This window comes from Bufo bufo, chromosome 2 (assembly GCF_905171765.1).
Source record: "Bufo bufo chromosome 2, aBufBuf1.1, whole genome shotgun sequence".
Taxonomy (NCBI): domain Eukaryota; kingdom Metazoa; phylum Chordata; class Amphibia; order Anura; family Bufonidae; genus Bufo; species Bufo bufo.
Window position 1 is genome coordinate 329,579,700 of NC_053390.1, and position 24,860 is coordinate 329,604,559.

Consider the following 24,860-nt stretch of genomic DNA (forward strand, 5'->3'; position numbering starts at 1 on the left):
AGTTTTACTGAACGCATCCAGACCTCATGTGAAAGGGGCCTAATGCTCCCAGTGGCTCTAATGTCCCCCTGTAGTGCCTCCCACTAGTTTCATATAATGCTCCCTCCCATAGTGCCAGTATATATAATGTTCCCCCGTAGTGTCAGCATATAATGCACTGGTTGTAAAAGACGGGATGGCAACTGAAGAAGAGTCACCCAGTCTGAACATGGGCAGAGAACGGGCGGACGCGTTTTTCACTGAATGTAATTCCCGAGACACACTACAATCATTGAGCACTAAGGCTCTGGAAATGCGTGTCACTAACCTTGCCGATAAAGAGGTTTGTATATTCTGGACAGTAAACTCACTCAAATCATACAATATGAGTGTCAGAGTTCCCAGAGGACTCAGAATTTATAAGGAACTCCTCCAATATAAGGAGGATGAAACATTCGCAGCAGAGTGGAAAAACATATGAATTTCTCCTCCCAAATACTTGCTCTGAATCAAGAATGCAAAAAGTGAACTAGCATTAAGATTGACTGAAAATCAACTGACTACCTTTGAAAAAAGACTTAACAAAAAACTAGTCAGTACACAGTCTGATATTAAGGAAAGGAAGAAAGAAAATTTTTTGACAGACAAATGCGACTATGATAGTGGACTGGTACAAAAGAAGGCAAAGAAGAAGACGCCCACAAAGGAAAATTAGAAGTGATTACTGGACAACTGACAGTGATTCCAGTATGTCTGACGATACTAACAACACTCGAAGTACAACAGAGAATATGCCCCCTTTAGACGCAGTACAAGAAGAGGAAGGAAAAGGAGAAAGGAGACCAGCAAGGAAATAAGCACGCAACAGGAAACAGGTGTCATGGCGTCAATGACATCCTTTTCCACCGTTGTATCTGAAGATAATCTTGTAATCAACCTGACTGCACTTCAATTAACACCTTCCTGTATAAGTGCCCTTAACAAAGGGCTTGGCTTCAGCCTAGTAGAAAACTTCAATCCAGTAACATTCGAAATAGATCTATTCAAAGCTATACGCAAATTACAACTGCATAAAATGTATAGTAACTCCCCGTCTACATCAGGGTCTAAGAGAGAGGGTGAAATCCCGGCCCACACGAATGTGCAGTGCTTCAAAATAGATGAAACCTATGTATGAAATGGAAATTGCCTGTTTAGAATTTCTAGCTGACACAGAATTAGCATCGACATCTTCCACAAACAAATATTAAGAGATGTAAAAACCCTGGTGTACCCCAGAGTGGAGAATAATACCACCAAGGAAGAATTGTCTGCAATTAATTGGTTAGCCAATAGGGATGATGTCGTAGTGAAACCAGCAGACAAGGGGAGCAATATTGTACTTCTTACTAAGGAATACTACCTACAAGAGGCACATAGACAGCTGGGAGATACCTCTGTCTACTCCAAGCTTGAAAACGATCCTACCCCTGCTATCCAAGTACAACTCTGTGAGTTGCTAACACGTTATATTGAGGTTGATTTTTTTACGGCCCGTATCATGGATTGGCTTGTGCCACCATTCTCCAAAAAACCCAGGCAGATCTATGGTACGGCCATGGGCACACCCGTGTCTTGCACGTTCGCCAATTTATATTTGGCAGTCTTTGAGGACCGCTATGTTTGTTCTACCTCAAATCCATATTTGCAGCATATAAAGTGGATGATGTCTTTATGGTATGGCAAGGTTCGCAACAGGTGTGTGAGGAATTTGTCCAGTTCCTAAATCATCATAATGAGATGAACATGAAATTCACAGTAAACTTCGGAGGCACCACATTGGATTTCCTCGACGTACGGGTGACAATTGACGAGGGCACCATAGTCACCACCGGTTTTCGCAAACCAACTGCCACAAATTCTTTACTCCACTATGACAGCTATCATCCACGTAGCGTAAAACAGGCAGTCCCATATGGACAATTTATACGCTTGAAACGTATCAATAGCACAGAAGCAGGGTACACATTGCAGGCTCAGGAATTGAAGGAGAGACTCCTACACAGAGGATACCCGGAATCAGAACTAAACGTAGCTTTAGAAAGAGTGAGTAATTAAAGAAGAAAAGCAATTCTAGAAAAAACACTGCAGATAGGTTTGCATTTGCCTTTAAATACAGTCCTCTAGCAGATACTATTAAACAGGTTATACTTAAAAACTGGGACATCCTCCAAAATGAAGAGGGGCTCCAGGATTTAACCTATAACAAACCTCTTATCACTTTCAAAAGGTGTCACACGATTAAAGATAAACTGGTGAGGAGTAGGCTTAAGGAGAATAGAACTAGAAATTGGCTCACTGAACGTATACCAATAGGAATCTACAAATGTAGGGACTGTTCTTTTTGTCAATATGCTTTACAGGGCAAATATTTTTTCTTTGCAGGTATTAGGCATGGGGTAAAACAATTCACCACATGCAGGACTAAATATGTGGTATACCTGGTACTATGCTCCTGTGGATCCTTCTACATAGGGAAGACCATCCGCCCTATGTATGAGAGATTCAGGGAGCATATCAACTCAGTTAGGTCAGGTAAAGGTTGCACCAGGCTTATTGAGCATGTCCGTAATAAACATGATTACAACACGAAATGCCTAAAATTTGCAGCCCTTGAACACGTCCCCGCCCCAGTACTAGGTGGAGATAGAGACCGCCTCCTTTTGCAGAAGGAGGCGGAGTGGATTATCCGCACTGCCACCATGGGTCCTTTGGGACTAAATGATCGAAATGATCTAAGTGTGTGTTTACGCAGATAGAGTATTGAGCATGTGAATATAGATATAGATATAGTTAGTGTCAGGGAAAGTTATGTCTATTACCCTACCTCGTTTTTGAAATAAACGAGGTATATGTTTTTAGCGTCGGTGGTTGCCGAGGCAACGTGGACGCATTTAAATGAGCGCATGGGTAGCGCGACTAGGTCAGAGGCCAGAAGAAGCGCAGGTGTGCGAAACGGCAGTCGCCAGCTGATCACTCAGTGTTTGTACGCATTTGTCCGCCCCAGCCCGCTGTAACTCCTATTCCGCTTTTGTAATAAAGAAGAATCTTGCTGCAATTTGGTGAGTGCCGCTATCATTATTCTTTCTTCACTTGGATCGTCTTATGGTATACTGTGGACTTGTTAGATAGCAGAGCACCACTATTCATCGCAATATTTGACTGGGTCACACAATCCTACGTCCCGCACCTGATAGTGTTGTACACCAGCAGTACCGACTCATACTTCTCCATAAGCTGCATATAATGCTCCTCCATTGCTCCATAGTAGTGCCAGGTATATATAATGATCTCCTTCACCCCTTTCCTGGTGCCCTCAGCAGTGCGGATATTTAGTAAAAAATAAAAAAACTCACCTCACTCCCGTTTTCCCCGCCTCTGTTTGCGATGCAGACCACAGTGTTATCTGCGCCCCCTTTATGGGTAGCGAAGTGGTGCCCTAGGCAGATGACTACCCTTCCCTATCCATCGTCCCGGCCTTAATGCAGAGCACATTTCCACAGGAGGTATAACAGGAGAGGACCATGACTCCCAACATGTCTAAGCCATTATTATTTAATATCAGAGCACATTACAAGGGGACATACTGTATAAGAGCATGGGATTACAACTCTGAGCATGTCCAAGCCGTTATTATGTAATATCAGAATACATTATAAAAGGAGATATAAGAGGAGAGGACTACAACTCCCAGCATATCCAGGGTGTTGTAATGTACCCTGATATTACATAATAATGGCCTGGACATGCTCAGAGTTGTAGTCCTCTCCTGTTATGCCTCCTCTTGTAATGGACTCTGATATTACATAACAAGCTGGACATGCTGGGAGTTTTTGTCCTCTCCTCATACCTCATCTTGTAATGTACTCTGATATTATATAACAGGAGGTATAAGAGAAGAGGACTACAACTCCCAGCACTTACATTGAATCCTTCACTTCTTCCCATGCATCACTGGTCTTCTTCTTCATTACTTTACTGCACTGATTAGCTCCTCCTCCTGTTCTGGTCACATGATGGTGAGGTCATCGCAGGGCCTTCACCCCCCTCTTCTACGCTGAGCTCCGCCTCATGCACGTGACATCATGGCAGGTCCTACAGCTCCAGTAGAAGAGTGTTGCTGGTGTCCGGAGCTGTCAGTTTGCAGAGCAGCACTATGGTAATGACTTGTGTACAGGAAGGGGGCCTTACACTGAATTGTAAAGTGCAGCTGTTCAGCTGTCCGCCCGTTTTCTTCCACGGACGTTCAGCTGAACAGCAGCACTGAAGCAGGGGGCCCCTTAGACGATGAGGGCCCGGAGCAATTGCCTAGTTTGCCCCCCCAACGCCCTGGTAATAAATTCTGCTGTCCATACATACATGCTACAGACATAGTGCTGTGATGTCACAAGTTCACAATAATACTTAGTGCACCAATCAGTAATATGAAGTTTCACATATGCGCCAAAATATTTTTATCATTAGTGCCGATTAGTGCAATCGCGAATATATTGGAGCACTCTATCTGCATATAAAGCCATGCCAAACATTTTCACCAGTCTCAAGAAGCTTCTAGCAGCTTGGAAAATGTAGCAAAAGTGACCCACACCTGTATTGCGCGCGCATTACACGAATATTACATTGCCGATTTTCGCAATCAAGAAAATATATGACGAATATTCTACAAAATATTCGCGAAATATCGCAAATTCGAATATTGCCCCTGCCGCTCATCACTTGCCATGACGGATCTTTCTCTAAAATCATTGCAAGTCAATGGGGAAGGGATACGTTTTCTTTTGTGTCAGAGAAAACGGATCCATCTCCTTTGACTTACATGGTGAGTCATGACGGATCTGTCTTGCTCTGCATCCCAGGACGCACTCTAAAACGCTGCTTGCAGCACTTTTGTGTCCGTCATGGGAATGATTGAAATGGAACAGAATGCATTCTGGTGCAATCCGTTCCCTTCAGTTCAGTTTTGTCCCTATTGACAATGAATAGAGACAAAACTGAAGCGTTTTCCCCACTATTGAGATCCTATGACGGATCTCAATGGCGGAAAGGGAAAGCGCAGATGTGAAAGTAGCCTTAGTTATTTGGATACACTGACTATCTCCCACTAACTATCTGTATTATATATATATGAGCTAACTAACTATCTAATGTAATTTGATAAGGCAGTGATGCCCATCCTACTGCCAGCGGGCCACATCCGGCCCACGAAGCTGTGTCATGTGGCCCGTGCAGCAGAGGTAGCAATTTTACTCCCTGTAAAAAGTCTAAGGCGCAGTGAGCGCTGTGAATGGCACGGGCAGCGCAGCAATGCTGCCTGTGCTTGAAATAACCAATAGCAAAGCTCCTCACAGCAAGAAGCTTTGTTATTGGTTATTTTGGGCGGGTGCTAGAGAGATACATGTCCTATAGGAGGGGAAGCCGGCGGGAGCTGGAGGGAGGAGGGGCCGGCTCCCGGGGATGACTGCAGCAAGGAGTGACGGGCGCGATGCGCAAGGACCCTGGCAACTGTGGCCCAAGTTGGTGCTCAACAAAACAAGCTGTGACCTGAAAAAGGAAGATAATGCCACCCCAGGCTGAAATAAGATCCTGGAAGCAAGCAGAGTAGCTGTTGACGTCCAAGTTACCAGGAAACCGTGTCTCCTTCCATCCACCGCAGCATCCAAGTTTGTTCAGAAACAGTTTGTGCAATTCAAATTAGTTGGAAGAGAAGCAATAGCAGCACTGGTCCAGAAAAGATCAGCCCCATCTCAATAATGGTTAAAGGTTTGATTTAATCCTGGCTCCTTTTATATTATATTAATAACCCTATAATAGACCTAAGTAACACATTCCCTCTCCAACAACATTCTGTGTTATGGCTTCATAAAATCTAACAGCATCCATAAACCTTACATTTTACTCATGCCACTCCATTCTCCTGATCATGACCTTAATCACACACACTGCGCCACAAACATCGCACTGATGTGTATAGTGCAGTGTGTGTGATGCATGTGGTGCAGTGTGTGATGCATGTGGTGCAGTGTGTGATGCGTGTGGTGCAGTGTGGAGTGCCACGTGATAAAGTACAGGGAAGATCCGCCATATTGCACTGGACATTATCACTTGGCTATAATTGTCTGCTGTTATTCAGATCAGTAATGGTCCCCCACATAAATACTCCCTTCTTTGGCCCCGTTCATACTACCGCTATTTATTTATGTTGTTCTGCTCAGTTACCTGAGCAGAAAAACAAAAATAGCGGAAGTACTGGATGTGCCCCTTCACAGTGGTGATGTCCAGATGTGCCCTCTTCACAGGGGTAATGCCCAGATGTGCCCCCTTCACAGAGGTAATGCCCAGATGTGCCCTCTTCACAGGGGTAATGCCCAGATGTGCCCCTTCACAGTGGTAATGCCCAGATGTGCCCCCTTCACAGTGGTAATGCCCAGATGTGCCCCCTTCACAGGGGTAATGCCCAGATGTGCCCCCTTCACAGGGGTAATGGCCAGAAGTGCCCCTTCACAGGGGTAATGCCAGATATGCCCCCTTCACAGTGGTAATGCCCAGATGTGCTCCCTTCACAGTGGTAGTGCCCAGATGTGCCCCCTTCATAGGGGTAATGCCAAGATGTGCCCTCTTCACAGGGGTAATGCCCAGATGTGCCCCCTTCACAGGGGTTATGCCAAGATGTGCCCCTTCACAGGGGTAATGCTCAGATGTGCCCCTTCACAGGGGTAATGCCCAGATGTGCTGCCGTCACAGGGGTAATGCCCAGATGTGCCCCCTTCACAGTGGTAATGCCCAGATGTACCCCCTTCACAGAGGTAATGCCCAGATGTGCCCCATTCACAGTGGTAATGCCCAGATGTGCCCCCTTCACAGGGGTAATGCCCAGATGTGCCACCTTCACAGGGGTAATGCCCAGATGTGCGACTTCACAGTGGTAATGCCCAGATGTGCCCCCTTCACAGGGGTAATGCCCAGACGTGCCCCCTTCACAGTGGTAATGCCCAGATATGCCCCCTTCACAGGGGTAATGCCCAGATGTGCCCCCTTCACAGGGGTAATGCTCACATGTGCCCCTTCACAGTAAAAATGCCCAGATGAACCCGCTTTACAGTAAAAATGCCCAGATGTGCCCCATCACAGAAAAAATACCCAGATAGTTGCCCCTTCACAATAGTAATGCTCGCACGTGCCCCCTCACAGTGTTTGCATTTATTCCTGGCAAAGCTACCTGGGTCCGGCCCGTGAAAATTATACCATGTCTAGTGCGGCCCTCAGACGAAAAATGGTAGGGCACCACTGGGATATGGAATAGGATCCAGTTGAAAGCACAGAGCACAGCAATGACACTGCTCTCTCTTAGCAGAAAATGGCTGCTGGGGAGGTTCTTATATAGTAAGGGGTAGGCAACTTTCCTATTGGTTGCTAAGGATGTTGCTAAGCTCAGACAACGATATTGCAGCCTTCTCATTGGCCCACAAGCAAGAAGGGAGGTGTTGATATTCGCGATTAGAATATTTGCGATCAATACTACTTCTTTGTTCCAGTACTTAATGCATACATACAAATGGGAGCAAGATATTAACTGGTAATATATTACCTTTACTGCAACAAGTATCTTATCCTGTTCAGGGTACAAGTTATAGCATTCTGCAAGAAACACTTTGCCAAATGCACCTTCTCCCAGTTCTCTCTTCAAGACGATGTTATGTCTCTTTATATGTTGGACAACTGTAATGATAAAAACAGTACAGTTAGTATATAGACATAACTACACTGCTCTTAGACACTATGAGAACATTTTAGACATTATTATTTACATATGTATAGAGGATAATGCTCATATATTTTATATACTGGACTCCAAGTGGCTATTATTGGCGTTATCTTGTGTAGTAAAATCACAGCAAAGGTATTTGTGAAGGTAAGCAATATTTTTATTTTCAGAAAACGTGAAAAGCGGCTTTCTTTTTCTTATTGCGAACGTTTTCGGCCGATAATTCAGCCTTCGTCAGGCACTGTGCCGCTGGAGGGTAGAGGTACAGATGAAGTAACACCAATTGTGGTAAAGAGGGGGTCAAAAGACCGCCAAGAGTGGTTGGTGTAAAAGAGCGGTTCCTTTCCCGCTCTTTAAAAAGGATCGCGGGGCCGGTATACTGTGGGCGTTATCTGCCATGTTCTGTAAAGATTTAATTGTTATAGGTCACATTCCATATGTCCATATCTTCCTTGTTAATTCAAGACATAAAGGACATAGTTAACATTCCATGTAGAGACCAAACCGGACAAGATATAGACCAGGGATGGCCAACCGGTGGCTCTCCAACTGCAACTCCGACCATGCCCTGCTGTAGGCTGAAAGCTGTAGGCAGTGTGTTCATGCTGGGATTTGTAGTTTTGTAACAGCTGGAGAGCCTCAGGTTGGACATCCCTGATATAGACTATATCACTTTAATAGTTGTTTTATTGCAGAAACTAAACGATGGGAGGTTAATGTCCAACCGTATCTTTGAGAAAAGGTATTTTGATTGGGTTACATCTTGCACATGAACGTATATCTGAACCCCTTTAGGACCCACACCGTACATGTACGGCGCAGATGTCCGTGACTTACCATCGCCGTACATGTACGCCACGGTGATCGAGCGGGGGAAGGAGATGCGCCCACCTGATCAGCAGCAGGGGTCTGGCAGTCACTGATAGCTGGATGCCTGCTGCATGCGCCGGCATCGGTGAAATCACAGATGTCGTCATATTAACCCCTGCATAGCTGCGGTCAGCGCTGACCGCGGCACGTGCAGGCTTCAGACATGTGCGTAGTGGTCATGGGGTCGCCGTGCTGCTGTGACGGGGACCCGATGGCAGGGAAGGCAGCCCTATGCCTTCCTATGGCATCGTGGCTGCCTTCCGGGAGAGCCTGTGAGATCCATGCCCCTGGATCTCACAGGCAAGCAGGCTAAAGTGTATTACATTCAGTAAAACACTTACAGCCAATGCTTTACAATACACAAGTATTGTGATTCATTGTAAAGGGGATCAGACCCCCAAAAGTTGAAGTCCCAGAGTGGGACAAAAAATAAAGTGAAAAAAATAGTAAAAAAAAAAAGTTTTACAAAAAAATTAAAGTTTCAAGTAAAGAAAATAGCATCCTTTAGGTATCTCCTATTAGGTATTGCCACGTCCGTATCGACCGGCTCTATAAAAATATCACATCACCTAATCCCTCAGATGAACCCTGTCAAAAAAATGAAATAAAAACTGTGCTTAAAAAAAAACATTTTGTCACCTTACATCACTAAAAGTGCAACACCAAGTGATCAAAAAGGCATATGCCCCCCAAAATAGTACCAATCTAACTGTCACCTCATTCCGCAACACATGAGCCCCTACCTAAGACAATCGCCCCAAAAATAAAAAAAAACTATGGCTCTCAGAATATGGAGACACTAAAACATATTTTTTTTTGTTTAAAAAATGCTTATTGTGTAAAACTTAAGTAAATAATAAAAAGGATACATATTAGGTATCGCCGCGTCCGTAACAACATGCTATATAAAAATATCACATGACCTAACCCCTTAGGTGAACACCGTAAAAAAATAAAAATAAAAACGGTGTCAAAAAAGCCATTTTTTTGTCACCTTACATCACAAAAAGTGTAATAGCAAGCGATCAAAAAGTCATATGAACCCAAAATAGCACAAATCTAACCGTCACGTCATCCCACAAAAAATTAGATACTACCTAAGACAATCACCCAAAAAAGAAAAAAACTATGGCTCTCAGACTATGGAGACACTAAAACATGATTTTCTTTTTGTTTAAAAAATATTATTGTGTAAAACTTAAATAAATAAAAAAAGTATACATATTAGGTATTGCCACGTCCGTAACGACCTGATCTATGAAAACATTACATGACCTAACCCCTCAGGTAAACACCGTTAAAAAAATAAAAAAAAAACGTGTCAAAAGCCATTTTTTGGCACCTTACATCACAAAAAGTGTAATAGCAAACGATCAAAAAGTCATATGCAACCCAAAATAGTGCCAATCAAATCGTCATCTCATCCCGCAAAATTTATACCCCACCTAAGACAATCACCCAAAACATTAAAAAAAATATATGGCTCTCAGAATATGGAGACACTAAAACATGATTTTTTTTTTGTTTCAAAAATGATATTATTGTGTAAAACTTAAATAAATAAAAAAGTAGACATATTAGGTATTGCCACGTCCGTAACAACCGGCTCTATAAAAATATCACATGACCTAACCACTCATGTGAGTACCGTCAAAAAATGTAAATAAAAACTGTGTTAAAAAAAAAAAAAATTGTCACCTTACATCACTAAAAGTGAAACACCAAGCGATCAAAAAGGCGTATGCCCCCCAAAATAGTACCAATCTAACCATCACCCAATCCCGCAAAAAATAAAACCATACTTAAGACAATCGCCCAAAAAAAAATAATATGGCTCTCAAAATATGGAGACACTAAAACATCATATTTTTTTTCAAAAATGCTGTTATTGTGTAAAACATAAGAAAGTCGCCCAAAAAATACGGCTTTCAGAATACTGTAATTTTTTTTTTTTAAATGGTGTCAAAAAAGCCATTTTTTTTCACCTTATATCACAAAAAGCGTAATAGCAAGCGATCAAAAAGTCATATGCACCCCAAAATAGTACAAATCTAACTGTCATCTCATCCCGCAAAAATGATACCCTACCTAAGACAATCGCCTAGAAAATAAAAAAAACTATGACTCTCAGACTATGAAGACACTAAAATGATTTTTTTTGTTTCAAAAATGATATTATTGTGTAAGACTTAAATAAATAAAAAAAGGAGACATATTAGGTATCGGCGCATCTGTAAGAACCTGCTGTATAAAAATATCACATGACCTAACCCCTCAGGTGAATACCGTAAAAAAAAAAAAAAAGTGTGTCAAAAAAGCCATATGCACCCTAAATAGTACCAATCAAACCATCATCTTATACCGAAAAAAATGAGCCCCTACATAAGAAAGTCTCCCAAAAAATACCAAAAATATGGCTTTCAGAATTTGGAGACAGAAAAACTTTTTTTTTTTTAAATGCTTTATTATGTAAAACTGAAACAAACAAACAAAAAAAGTAGCCATATTTGGTATTGTTGCGTCCGTAACAACCTGCTCTATAAAAATAGCACATGATCTAACCTGTCAGATGAAGGTTGTAAATAACAAAAAATAAAAACGGTGCCAAAACAGCTATTTTTTGTTTCCTTGCCTCATATGTACCCTAAAATAGTACCAACAAAACTGCCACCTTATCCTGTAGTTTCCAAAATGGGTCACTCTTTTGGAGTTTCTACTCTAGGCGTGCATCAGGGGGGCTTTAAATGGGACATGGTGTCAAAAAGCCAGTCTAGCAAAATCTGCTTTTCAAAAACCATATGGCGTTCCTTCCCTTCTGCGCCCTGCCGTGTGCCCGTACAGCAGTTTACGACCACATATGAGGTGTTTCTGTAAACTACAGAATCCGGGCAATAAATATTGAGTTTAGTTTGGTTGTTAATCCTTGATTTGTTAGCGGGAAAAAATTATTAAAATGGAAAATCTGGCAAAAAAGTGAAATTCTGAAATTACATCTCCATTTTCCATTAATTCTTGTGGAACACCTTAACAATGTTTGTAAAATAAGTTTTTAATACCTTGAGGGGTAAAGTTTCTAAAACGGGGTAATTTTTTTTGGTAGTTTCTAATATGTAAGCCTCACAAAGTAACTTCAGACCTGAACTGGTCCTTAAAAAGTGGGTTTTTTGCTTAGATTTGCTTCTAAACTTCTAAGCCAAAAATTAAAATGTCATTCGCAAAATGATCCAAACATGAAGTAGACATATGGGGAATGTAAAGTAATAACTATTTTTGGAGGTATTACTATTTTTTTGAAATTTTTAAATTTGCTAATTTTTGTCTACATTTTTGGTAAATTTGGTATTTGTTTATAAATAAAAATGAAATTTTTTAACTCAATTTTACCACTGTCATGAAGTACAATATGTGACGAGAAAAGAATTTAAGAATGGCGTGGGTAAGTAAAAGCATTTTAAAGCATCATAAAGTGACACATGTCAGATTTGCAAAAAAAATGGCCTGGTCCTTAAGGTGAAATGTGGCAGGGTCCTTAAGGGGTTAATGGCGACTGACCAAAGAAAAATGGATGGAAAATGTTTTATTTGGTTGCGACTCAGAGGCTACTATCCCTATATATATATATATATATATATATATATATATATATATATATATATAAAAAAGATACATATATATAGATATCTATGAGTAGGTACAACTTTGGCAGCCTCTTGGATCTAACTCAAATACATTACCTTCTTTGTCCGTTCAAGTTTTAACATTTTCCACTGTATAACTCATGCAGAAAAAATATCCTCCAGTTACGACTAGACTTTACACGAATGTGCATGCAGGCATTGGGTAATGGCTTCCTCAGTTTCATTGGGAATGGGCCTCATTTTGAGTACATATTTGGTGGACACCACGGTTCTAGTATTAACATATAGGATGAAATTTTATAATTATCAGTGTGTTTGATACTATCTAAAAAAAAAACTGTCTATTGACTACGACAGCCAATCACAGCACAGCTTTTATTTTTCAAGAGCACTATAAGACATAAAAGACCATGTTTCTTTAACACAGTTTCATTAATCGCCCCCATAGATCTTCATCAACCTTTAGTTCTAACATTCTGAAGGGAGGACTCTGAGAGGGTTGCCTGTTGCTGAATCTAAAGTCTAAAGGCTGCTTCGACCAATAATTTCAGGCCATTTTAGGCCAATCCGCCTTCAGTTTGTAGAAAGTACTGTTAAATTAGGCTATGTTCACACAGTGGACATGTATTTGCAGTACAATACAAGGCTGACTTTGATTACTGAGGCACATTTGGCTTCTCATTGAAACCAGTGGCAGGCAGATTTCTTTAGAAGTACATATCAAAATCCATGTGAAAATTCTGTTGTGTAAACATACCCTTTTATATTCTAAATATATTCTTAATATTCATGAGTAACCATTGTGATTAAGATCATACTTGCCAACTCTCCAAGAACATCCAGGAGGCTTCCAAAAAATGGAGAGGCCTCCCGGAGTTCTGTAATAGCTGGCCAATCTCCTGGGCGATGATTGTAGAGCTGCTTTCTCCTTCAAAGGAGCCCCTCATGCAAGGGCGTAACTACCATGCGACTGCTATGGGGGCCAGGATAAAAGAGGTCATCCCCTCTTCTAATGGGTGTGAAAACTTGGTAAGGACTCTACCCTCTAAAGAAACAACTTTTGGCAAATGAGGCAGTGGAAAAAATGGCCTAAGGGTCATTGAAAGGGGTTTAGGCGGAAACCCTTCTGTCCTGTGTGGGAGACCTGGTTTGATCCTTGCTATGGGGCCCTTACTTCTCTATGTACGCCACTCCCCTCATGTATTTTCCCTGTATGGGGTGCTGGTATTCTGTGTCATGAAATGCAGCTCCAAAACTCAAATTACATTAGGTAGGGAAGGAGGTGCACTCTATATGAAAGGGGACATGGTTTATAGAATCAGGGGAGTAATATGATAAAGGAGTGTGCCAATGTCTGAAAAAATGTTGGCAGCAAGCTTTGTGTAATGCACCGTCCCATCTTCCAAAAGTCAAGCATCAAAAGTTGATAAGTATGATTTAGGGTGGGTTCTCATAATGTGTTATGCCTCCATTTGACGTATGCGTTACAAAAATAAGTATACAAAAATGAAGCAGACCACATTCTTGTATCCTGCACAGTATACTTTTTTTTTTACAAATAGTTAAGGCTGCATGCAGCCTGTTATTGTGGGAGGGGCCAGGTCCCCTTACTTAAACCCCCTCGCACAACTCACCGTCACCGCGCCCGCCGACCAGCACTTCCTGTGACGCACGTCACTTCCGGTAAGCACCCACGGCCTTCCAGCGGGGCCCTTGGGGGGCTCCGGCCTTGTTGCTCCCTATGTTCACATGTGTGTTCCTTTCCCAGGTGCCAGTAGCGTTCGTGGTCCCCGTCGTACCTTATCTCGACTTTCCTGACGTCAGGTTAGGTCCTGCAGAAAATCGCTGTCGGCCGTTCGCGGGAAAACTCATACTTGAGGGTTCAGGTAGGTAATCTTGGGCTGCTGCTGGCAGTTCCTCTTCCCGACATCCCGGGTTGCCTCCCAGGAGGCACGCTGGGATGTTTTTCTCGCTCTCAACCGAGACGGTCAGGTATCTCCTCTGTCCGCTTAGCCTGAGGCGTTCTGGTGTCTTCTCTGCCCAGGTACCCTGAAGCGTTCAGGTATTTTCTCTGTCCATCATGGCCTGAGGCGTTCAGGTGTCTTCTCTTTCCAGGTACCCTGAAGCGTTCAGGGTTTTCTCTGTCCATCTCGGCCTGAGGTGTTCAGGTGTCTTCTCTTTCCAGGTTCCCTGAAGCGTTCAGGGGTCCTCTCTGTCCATCTTTGCCTGAGGCGTTCAGGTGTCTTCTCTGTCCAGGTACCCTGAAGCGTTCATGGGTCTTCTCTGTCCATCTTTGCCTAAGGCGTTCAGGTGTCTTCTCTGTCCAGGTACCCTGAAGCGTTCAGGTGTCTTCTCTGTCCATCCTTGCCTGAGGCGGTCAGGTGTCTTCTCTGTCCATCCTTGCCTGAGGCGTTCAGGTGTCTTCTCTGTCCCAGCACCCTGAAGAGCGCAGGTGTCTCCTCTGTCCGTCTCAGGCCAGACGTTCAGGTGTCTTCCCTGCCTGGGGCCCTGAGGCGCTCAGGTGTCTTCTCCATCCACGGTGGCTGGTAGCGTCGGGGTCGGTCCTGGGCTCGTCAGCCTCAGGTGCAGCCACCTTCCCGGTAGGCAGCCGGTGCATTCGGACCACGCATCGCTACGCGTCTCGGTTCTCCCAGGCCCCTTCTTACCGCAGTCCCTAGTCTCCGCCTCCTGGTGCCCTTCTTCCTGGTCCATGTTTTATCCACGTCTCCCTGTCTCCACACTAGACGACACTACGCTGTGTCCGCGCGCACCCGCGATGGTTTCCAGTCCCGCGCGGCAATTTTCTCACGTCACTCCTAACTTTTCCAGTCCTCAGGGCCAGCCGGTTCGTTCCCGTCCATCCTCTGACGGTAAGACAAGGGTCTTGATTCCACGCTCTCAGGTACGTCCTCTTACACGTTCATCCGCGACCTTCATAGTCGGGGTGCACGTCCCCATGACCTCTCCAGCGGCCATATTGTTGTCTCTAATTCCAGGTGTTGCAAGGTCTCTGCTATTGTTGAAAACATGTCACAGGTCTCTGACGTCGACGACACATTGTCCCTCCCGGGTACGTCGGTCTCCAGCCAAGGCGGCTCAGTTGCCCTCCGAAGATGGACTGTGCCGAGGCTCGTGGCGGAACTGGCCAAGAGAGGCATCAGACACCCAGCGTCAGCCAGGAAGGCCGAGTTATACCGTCTATTGATGACCGAGCCCAGCGCTCCTGAAAGGGGAGATCCACCCCCAGCCATCCAGCAGTCCCTGGTGCTGTTGCAGGCCTCCTTGGATTCGCTCATCTCGTCCGTTGCCGACATCAGGACCAGGGTGGTGGACTTGGAGTCCAGAACACCGGCGTCTTCCCAGGCTCCAGGTACGTCCCTGGCTGCTCCGGTGGTGGCTCCTGCGCACTTGGTGCCGGACCACATCAGGAGGGACATCTTGGCGGGCAAGGACGTGAATCTCGCGTCCATCCTGATTGCGTCCCACGATGCCGCAGACAATAAGACTTTTGACTGCGGGGAGGTCTCGGTGGTCCTTCGGGCCAAGGATGGACGTCTCAACCGCAAGCTCTCTGTCGTCGAGTTTGTTTTGGCCTTTGGCCTGTTTAGAGACGTGCTCTGCTCCGCTTTTCCGGCCCGCCGGGAGGAGCTGGACACGTATCTACACAGGGTCACTGGACTGGGGCACAAGTACGGCGGCACGGCTTTCTATGACTACCACCGCTCCTTTTCAGCCAAGGCCGCCGCCGCGCTTGCCCAGTTTCAGTTCTCCGTCAACTGGGCCATGCTGGACATGGAGTTGTTCTGCCAGCATTTCGCCGGTCTCCGGGCCCCCGCTTGTTCGACCTGCCAGTCGATTTTTCACTCTACTGAGTGGTGTCCTCAAACGGCCACGGCCCAACCAGACAAGGCTATTCCAGGCCCCTCCGGGGTCCCCCGCAGTCCCTCCACCACCGATAAGTTGGGTAGACCCATTGTTTACCTTGGCAACAGCCAAGTTTGCAATAACTTCAACTTTGGTTCCTGTCTCTTCAGCGGGTGCAGGGCTCTGCACATCTGCTCCATCTGCTTCAGGGCTCACCCCAGGTCCACATGTCCCAAGAAGGCTTACAAGCGCCTATGACTAGCCGACTGCGACATCGACCTCCTGGCTCTCCTGTTACGGGACCATCCGGTGCCAGGGTTCGTGGACTTCCTGATCACTGGCCTCTGCTCCGGGTTTGACACAGGGTTGGTGGCACTACCCCATTCCAACTGGGAGTGCGACAATCTGCAGTCAGCCAGGTCAGATCCCACCGCTGTGCAGGAACTCCTGAATTCGGAGGTTGAGAAAGGGTTCCTCCTGGGCCCCTTCAACCAGGTTCCTTTCTCTCGCTGGCGGATCAGCCCCATAGGCATCGTGTCCAAAAAAGATTCGAATAAAAAACGTTTGATTTACGATCTCTCCGCCCCCCATGATTCCATCATCCCCAGCATCAATTCGCTCATTCCTTCCGAAGAATTTTCCATGACCTATGCGTCCATAGACGAAGCCATTTCCCTCATTCTTAGCGCCGGGAAAGGCGCCTGGCTGTCTAAAACTGACATAGCGGACGCCTTCAAACTGCTGCCCATCGCCCCTCACCTTTGGCAGTTCTATGGTATCAGGTGGGAGGGCAGGTTCTATTTTGCCAACAGGTTGACTTTCAGCTCTAAAAGCAGCCCGTGGTTATTCGACCAGTTGGCGCAGGCCCTGCACTGGATCCTGATCCACCACGGCAGTGCCCCAGCGGTCATCCATTACCTAGACGACTTCCTCCTCATAGAACCTCCGCTATGTCGGCCATCCGGGCTGCTCTCCCTCCTGGAGATTTTTGCCGCCCTTTCCATCCCAATCTCGCAGGGAAAGACCGCGGGGCCGGTCACTTCCATCACCTTCCTGGGTATTGTCCTGGACTCAGACAGAATGGAAGCCAGGCTTCCAGAGGCAAAGCTGTCCCAGATACGGGAAGTCGTGGCCAGAGCCATCACCTTTTCCCAGGTGACCAAGGTCGAGCTACAGTCCATCCTGGGTCGGCTGAACTTTGCCTTAAGGGTCATGCCCCAGGGCAGGGCCTTCATTTCCCGGCTGCTCTCGCTCCTTCCCTCAGCCTCCGAACCCAGCAGCATTGTCCACTTGGACAGGGCTGCCATGGCAGACTTGCGCATGTGGGACAGCTTTCTGTTATCTTGGAACGGGGTCAGCCTGTTCGTCCCCTCATGGTCCCAGTCATCTACCAGGGTGTTTGCTGATGCCGCAGCATCCCGGGGTTTCGCGGCCATCTTCGGGTCCCAGTGGCTGGCTGGCCCATGGCCTCCTCAGGTCAGTTCCGACCCTCAGTCCCTCAGCTCATCACCGTTCCTGGAATGTTACCCCATCGTGGCGGCCGCATCCGTCTGGGGTCACCTCTGGGCGAATTCCAGCGTCCTGTTTATATCTGACAGTCAGGACCTGGTGGACATCATCTCCAAAGGCCGAGCTAAGTCGGCCAGGGTCATGTCCCTGTTGCGCAAACTGGTCTGGCTGGCCATGACCCATAACTTTCATTTTTCATGTTCCCATATTCCAGGTGCCAGCAACACGGCGGCCGATGCCTTATCGAGGTTCAATTTTCACACCTTCTTTCAGGTATGTCCAGAAGCAGACCGGACCAGGGCCCGGATTCCCGGTTTCAGCGACCTGATGTTGGACTGAGGTCTCTGCTGGCAACCGCCGAGGACCTCAGGCACCGATCCCTCTCGGTCAACACGGCTCGCAACTACGGCACAGGTTGGAACCACTTCCAAAAGTTTTCCAGGGACCATCCCCAACAGGATATGTCCTTCATTGCGTACATCATGGCTTTCATGGCCCATTGCCATGTCAACCTCAAGCTGGCACCCAGCACCATCCGTTTGTACCTGGCCGGGGCACAGCATTTCTTAGCCCTTCAGAACCCAGAAGTACGTGCGGCATTCACATCCCAAGCCGTCAAGGCCACGCTCAGGGGCATTGAGAAAAACAGTAAAGACTATAACCCGTCCCGTCGGCCGGTCTCCGGTGAGCTGTTTAGGCAGCTGTCTGCATCCCTAGATGGCAATCCTTTTGGCCATTCCACTAGTCTGGTCATCAAGGCCGCCATGTACCTCAGATTCTACGGCTTCCTTCGTCCAGGAGAATTTTCAGTTTCTTCCCTGAAGACGATCTTCCTGAAAAAGAAGCAGCTATCCTGGAGCCAGGATCATCTGGTATTAAGCCTGCCTTCCACCAAGACGTCCCAAACCGGTCCTCCCATACTGATCCGTTTCTTCAAGTCCGGGAACGCCTGGTGTCCAGTGGTGGTACTCCAACATCTCCTGGGTTCCACACCATCTCCAGATCCAGAGTCTCCGTTGCTGCCATTCCAAGGGAAACCCCTATCCACGCCACAGTTTGTCTCCCACATCAGATCCCTGGTCGCAGGGTTGGGGGTGGACCCCAAAACCATATCAGGACATTCATTCCGCATCGGAGCGGCTTCAGCGGCTTCCAAGCACGGGACGCCTCCGCACGTCATCCGTCACATGGGTAGGTGGAGATCTGCCTGTTTTTCCCGGTACATCCCGGATCCGCTGACTGAAACCCGGCAGGTATTCCGTTCCTTGGTTTTGTAACCCTGTTCCACATGCATTAAACAGCAGCACTTCTCCTACCCGGTGTCTTCTTGGCCCTCTTTTAGGCAGGCCCACGTCCCGTGGCTCCAGGCACACCCCAGCCACTGTCTAGCCCCCTCCTGTCACCTTACTGACCGTGGCCGCGGCCACAAATAGTTAAGGCTGCATGCAGCCTGTTATTGTGGGAGGGGCCAGGTCCCCTTACTTAAACCCCCTCGCACAACTCACCGTCACCGCGCCCGCCGACCAGCACTTCACCCACCCTTTCCCCCCCCTTTCTTCCTACTCTCCCTAGGGCTGGCCCTCTTTTAGGCAGGCCCACGTCCCGTGGCTCCAGGCACACCCCAGCCACTGTCTAGCCCCCTCCTGTCACCTTACTGACCGTGGCCGCGGCCACAATGGGACTTTATGGTGAATGGATGCCACTGTATGGTATCAGTCTGAGGCATCCATTTAATGTATATGTTTTTTGTATATGTTGAAAGGATGGAAGAAACGTGATGTATACCCAGCCTAAGATACATTGATTCTATTCAGTGGTATTAATTCACATTAATTCTCACATAGTATATGATATATTTTCCACACATTTATCCTAACACATAGAAATAAAGCATTTCAGTGACCAAAAAAGTCTTAAGAAAATAATCAACAGTACCATTTAAAGGGGTTCTGCAGTTTTTTTAAACTGATGATCTATCCTCTGGATAGATCATCAGCATCTGATCGGCGGGGGTCCGACACCCGGGACCCCTGCCGATCAGCTGTCTGAGAAGGCAGTAGTGCTGCGGCCTTCTCGCTGTTTACCGCAGGCCCAGTGACGTCACGACTAGTATCAATGGCCTGGGCACAGCTAAGCTCTGTTCACTTGAATGGAGCTTAGCCGCACCCAGGCTAGTTGATACTAGTCATGACGTCACTGGGCCAGCAGTAAACAGCGAGAAGGCCGCGGCACTACTGCCAGCGCCGCTGCCTTCTCAAACAGCTGATCGACAGAGGTCCTGGGTGTCGGACCCGCGCCGATCAGATGCTGATGATCTATCCAGAGGATAGCACATGTTCCCATTCATTTTAATGTGTGTATTCACACATCAGTGTTTTAGCACGGTCTGTGGGTCTGTGTTTTTAGCACTGATGCATGCTCTATTTTGTCTGTGTCCACGGATCCATCACGTCCATTACAGTCTATGGGTCCGCGAAAACCACGGATACCATCCGTGTTGCATCCGTGTTTCACGGATCATTAAGACGAGATGCTTTGAAAATTATTTTTCAGCTGTGCAGTGTCAGTGAAACACGGATGGCACACGGACAGCAAAAAACGGACACACAGACCCAACACGGATCCTTCACGGACAGCTTCACAGATGCATCATTGACCACCTGCTCACGGATTTGAGCACGGACGGGTGAATGAGGCTTAATATGGATAGACATGCAAATGTGACCTGCCCCATATAGAAAACTAAGCCAAGCTCTTTCAGCAATGTTCAGAATGTAGCCAAGCGGCAGTATAAATAGAAAATGAAAATCTGAGCTCAGAGAAAAGTTGTTCATTTGACAGGCGAGACAGATTTAGAAATATTTAAATGAATTATTCTTAATGTATTTAAGGATCATTGTTAATGATTATTTAAATGCTTGATAACAAGTATGACAAGCCAATCTACCAAATGTCCTCATCACTCATCGTGCTTCTCAGAATAGCACTCACATCAGATGCTGTGATCTTAATTCTCTCTATCAAACTTAGAAAAACAAATGCTTATTTAGATTAGGAAACTTGTGGCTGGGATTCTGGGAAGCAAGAAAGAAAAAAAAAATCACAAATGGCATAAAAATAAATGGAAGTGAGAATGGCATATTTCATTGTCCCCTTATTTTCATGAATGAAATGGTAGTTAAGTACATAACCCATTTTGTTTCTATTTCTATAAGAAGAGTAAACCTAAAATAATTATAATTATGATGATATAATGAAAGGTTATTATTAGAGATAAGCGAATCGAACCCCACAAATTGCAGGTGCTGCACATCTCATCTGAAGGCAATCGTCTATGCTGTGAAGATACGAGATGTGCAGCACCTGAAACTACGGATACTGGAAGCCTGTGCTAGCATTTCTCCTGCGGTGTTGCTATCAGTGTGTGAAGAGTGGGAGAAAAGGGTTGCATTGACAATCCAACACAATGGGCAGCACATTGAACACATTTTATAAGTGGTCAGAAACTTGTAAATAACTCATGAAAGAATAAAGTTACGTTAAAACCAAGCACACCATTGTTTTTCTTGTGAAATTCCCAATAAGTTTCATGTGTCACATGACCCTCTTCCTATAGAAAAAACAAAAGTTGGATTCAAAATGGCCGCCATGGTCACCACCCATCTTGAAAAGTTTCCCCCCTCACATATACTAATGTGCCACAAGCAGGAAGTTAATATCACCAACCATTCCCATTTTATTAAGGTGTATCCTTATAAATGGCCCACCCTGTATTATCTAATGCAGGGATGCCCAACCTGCGGCCCTCCAGCTGTTGCAAAACTACAACTCCCAGCATTCCTGGACAGCCTACTGCTATCAGCCTGCAGCAGGGTGGGAGTTGTAATTTTACAACACCTGGAGGGTCGCAGGTTGAGCATCCCTGATCTAATGCATCCTATCATAGAAATATGTTCTTCAAAATAAAACAAACTACTTTAAAGTAATCAGTTAATAATAGTGAAAGAAAAGTGATTATCGCTAAATACCAAAATATGAGTTCTTTAATGTTTGAGTATGTATGACAGAGTAGAGAACTGTCCACTCTTTAGTTTCTAAAATTTTTGTCAAGCACTCAATTCTGCAATATACCAGTAAAACCCCCAACAGGCAGCAACTTGCATCACAACCACTGGGTGGTCACTTCTGAAGAGAAAAGCTCTACAAAATGTCAACTATATTTGTACTGCTCTCCCCAGCCCTTACCCAGTGCAGTCAGCAGTTTAGTGTGGTCATAAGTTCTAACAGACCCCTTTTAAACTAAGTTGAATACAGCACAGGACATCCCAGATGAATTTTGAACTAACTCCTTGGTTCTTCATCATAGAATAATCATGTTCAGCCATGTAGTGGATTGGAAATGAATAAATGTGTTTCTGGCATGTCCTCTGCTGTGTTTAAAGGGTTTTTCCAGACAGTTAATATTGATGACCTATCCTCAGGATAGGTCATCAATATCAAATCGGTACAGGTCCGACACTCGGCACCACCGCCGATCAGCTGTATGAAGAGAAAGCACACTCCGAGTGCGCGTGCCATCTCCTGTCTTTCTGCTTGCCGTAGACATAGAGCAGCAACTCTGAGTGCACTTTTTTGGATAATCCAAGTATTTCATAATGATTGGAAGCCACATTTTGGAATACATATTGCCTAATTCTGGTTAAATCAACGCTAAAATACATTGCAGTGTTCACAATAAATACTTAACACCATCTTACAAAACTTGGCTTGTGCCCACTATTTCCCATGTCATCCAGTAGTGGCCTTCTCAATCCTTGTTGCCTTTTTTTTTTTCTTATCTATACTATTGGGATGGAATAAGATTTTTTATTTCAGGCTGCATGCATATATGGGCTTGAAAGCACATTCTCTAAAGTCCTAGGTCATAGGTTGTATTTGGAATGGCTTATATTTTAAGTAGTCACTAGTTCCACTAGCTTTAACAAGTGCATATTTGTGAACAAACTTTATTTCCTTCAGATTTATTTGGTCATTCAAGTGTTAATGGATAGAAGTCCTATTGATATGTAGGTCATTACCTAAAAGTGGGAGGTTTCCTGAAATGTACTTTTATTTAGATGCCAATGTGGGCCTGTCTTTACTTAAATAAATGAATGTATCACCCCTCTCACTCATTTGGAGTCGTAAAAAGTCTTTGTGTTTCATACTTATTGTGCCTATTATTTAACTGATTTTGCAAGACAGAGTTCTCTTTAGTCATAGCTATAATTGTATGTCTTCTAAAGTTGAAGAGGACGGCTTGCTTTAAATTTGGTAGAATCAACATTATTCTTAAAGCTATACAACTTCTTAAGGCAGAAATAATCAGTCATTGCAAACAATACCTTGGGATTTTGACCTGCAATTCACTTAATTGTCACCATGGTGGTTTCACTGTAGTTCACAGTGGTTAGATTCCTATTGAAGTCCACAGCAGCACACCTAATTACGCTGTTGTTAAGTCTAAATCCCAGAGCTGATCGCAATGAACAAATTGTCTGGGTGAATTTTAAAGGATCTTTAATTGTGTCCTAACACTATAAGTAGGAAGATGATTTGGTAATGCACTTTAGAATTGATAGCTTCCCTAAATTTAACATTTACATATGAGATAACTATTAGAAGTTCAATGACGATTACCAACAATGACCAAGTGGCTAATCTAAAATGACTCTCAAATTCCATGTGCCTGAGAGTTCAGTGTTGCTGGTCATAGAGAAGAAACTAATCTAATCTCTATCTTCATGGTTTGTGGTAAAGAGTTAAAAGTGGACCACATCTTGAAGTGTTTCTGTGTTCTACTCCTAAAAGTATCTTGAATGTCTGTCTAAAGAATGCTGCAATGAACTACAAATCTTTGTAATCTAAATTGATCTCACTGATGAGGATTAAAAAATGAATGTTATACAAAACTAGAATTTTCCGTTCTTTCTGACTGGTCATTTTTACAAGATATTTTCTACAGCTATTTTAAGACTTCATTTCAATAAGTGTATACACATGAAAGGGCTCTCTTAAAATGCCATAAAGTTAGTAAGGTTTAGTATATGTGCATTCGGTTTCAATGTTCTGGCAATTTTAATTGAGGACCAAAACCATATGGGCCTTATTAACCACTTCCAGATGGGCCATTTACACCCTTCCTGACCAGGCCTAATTTTGCAAATCTGACACGTGTCACTTTATAAGCATTCAGTCATTCAGAGAATGTTTTCTCGTGACACATTGTACTTCATGTTAATGGTAAATTTGAGTCAATATATTTTACCTTTATTTATGAAAAAATCACAAATTTACCAAAAATGTTGAAAAATTTGCAATTTTCAACATTTCAATTTCTCTGCTTTTAAAACAGAAAGTGATACCTCATAAAATATTTATTACTTAACATTCCCCATATGTCTACTTTATGTTGACATCATTTTGTAAATGTCATTTTATTTTTTTAGGATGTTAAAAGGCTTAGAATATTAGAAGCAATTTTTAAAATTTTTAAGAACATTTCCAAAACCTACTTTTTAAGGACCAGTTCAGATCTGAAGTCACTTTGTGTGGCTTATATAGTATATTATAAATGACCCCATTGTAGAAACTACACCCTCAAGTTACTCAAAACTGATTTTACAATCTTTGTTAACCCTTTAGGTGTTCCACAAGAATTAAAGGAAAATGGAGATGAAATTTCTAAATTTCAAATTTTTGGCAGATTTTCCATTTTAATCCATTTTTTTCTTTAACACATCGAGAGTTAACAGCCAAACAAAATAATATATTTATTACCCAGATTCTGCGGTTTACATAAACACCCCACATGTGGTAGTAAACTGATGTAAGGGCACACGGCAGGGCGCAGAAGAAAAGGAGTGCCATATGGTTTTTGAAAGGCAGATTTTGCTGGACTGATTTTTAGATGCCATGTCCCATTGGAAGCCCCCCTGATGCACCCCTAGAGTAGAAACTCCCAAAAAGTGACCCCATTTTGGAAACTAGGGGATAAGGTGACAGTTTTATTGGTACTATTTTGGGGTACATATGATTTTTAATTGCTCTATATTACGTTTTTTATGAGGCAAGGTAACCAAAAAATGGCTGTTTTGATACAGTTTTTATTTTTTACAACATTCATCTGACAGGGTAGATCATGTGCTATCTTTATAGAG

General features: G+C 44.4%; 1 protein-coding gene across 1 annotated transcript in view; it reads right to left on the reverse strand.

The window, feature by feature from the left end:
• NTRK2 (neurotrophic receptor tyrosine kinase 2) overlaps positions 1-24,860 on the reverse strand; it is a 292,678-nt gene that overhangs the window by 53,817 nt on the left and 214,001 nt on the right. Inside the window, exon 14 of the mRNA XM_040417023.1 lies at positions 7,604-7,734. Within this exon, the coding sequence (XP_040272957.1) occupies positions 7,604-7,734 (131 nt within the window). The remainder of the gene's footprint in view (positions 1-7,603; positions 7,735-24,860) is intronic.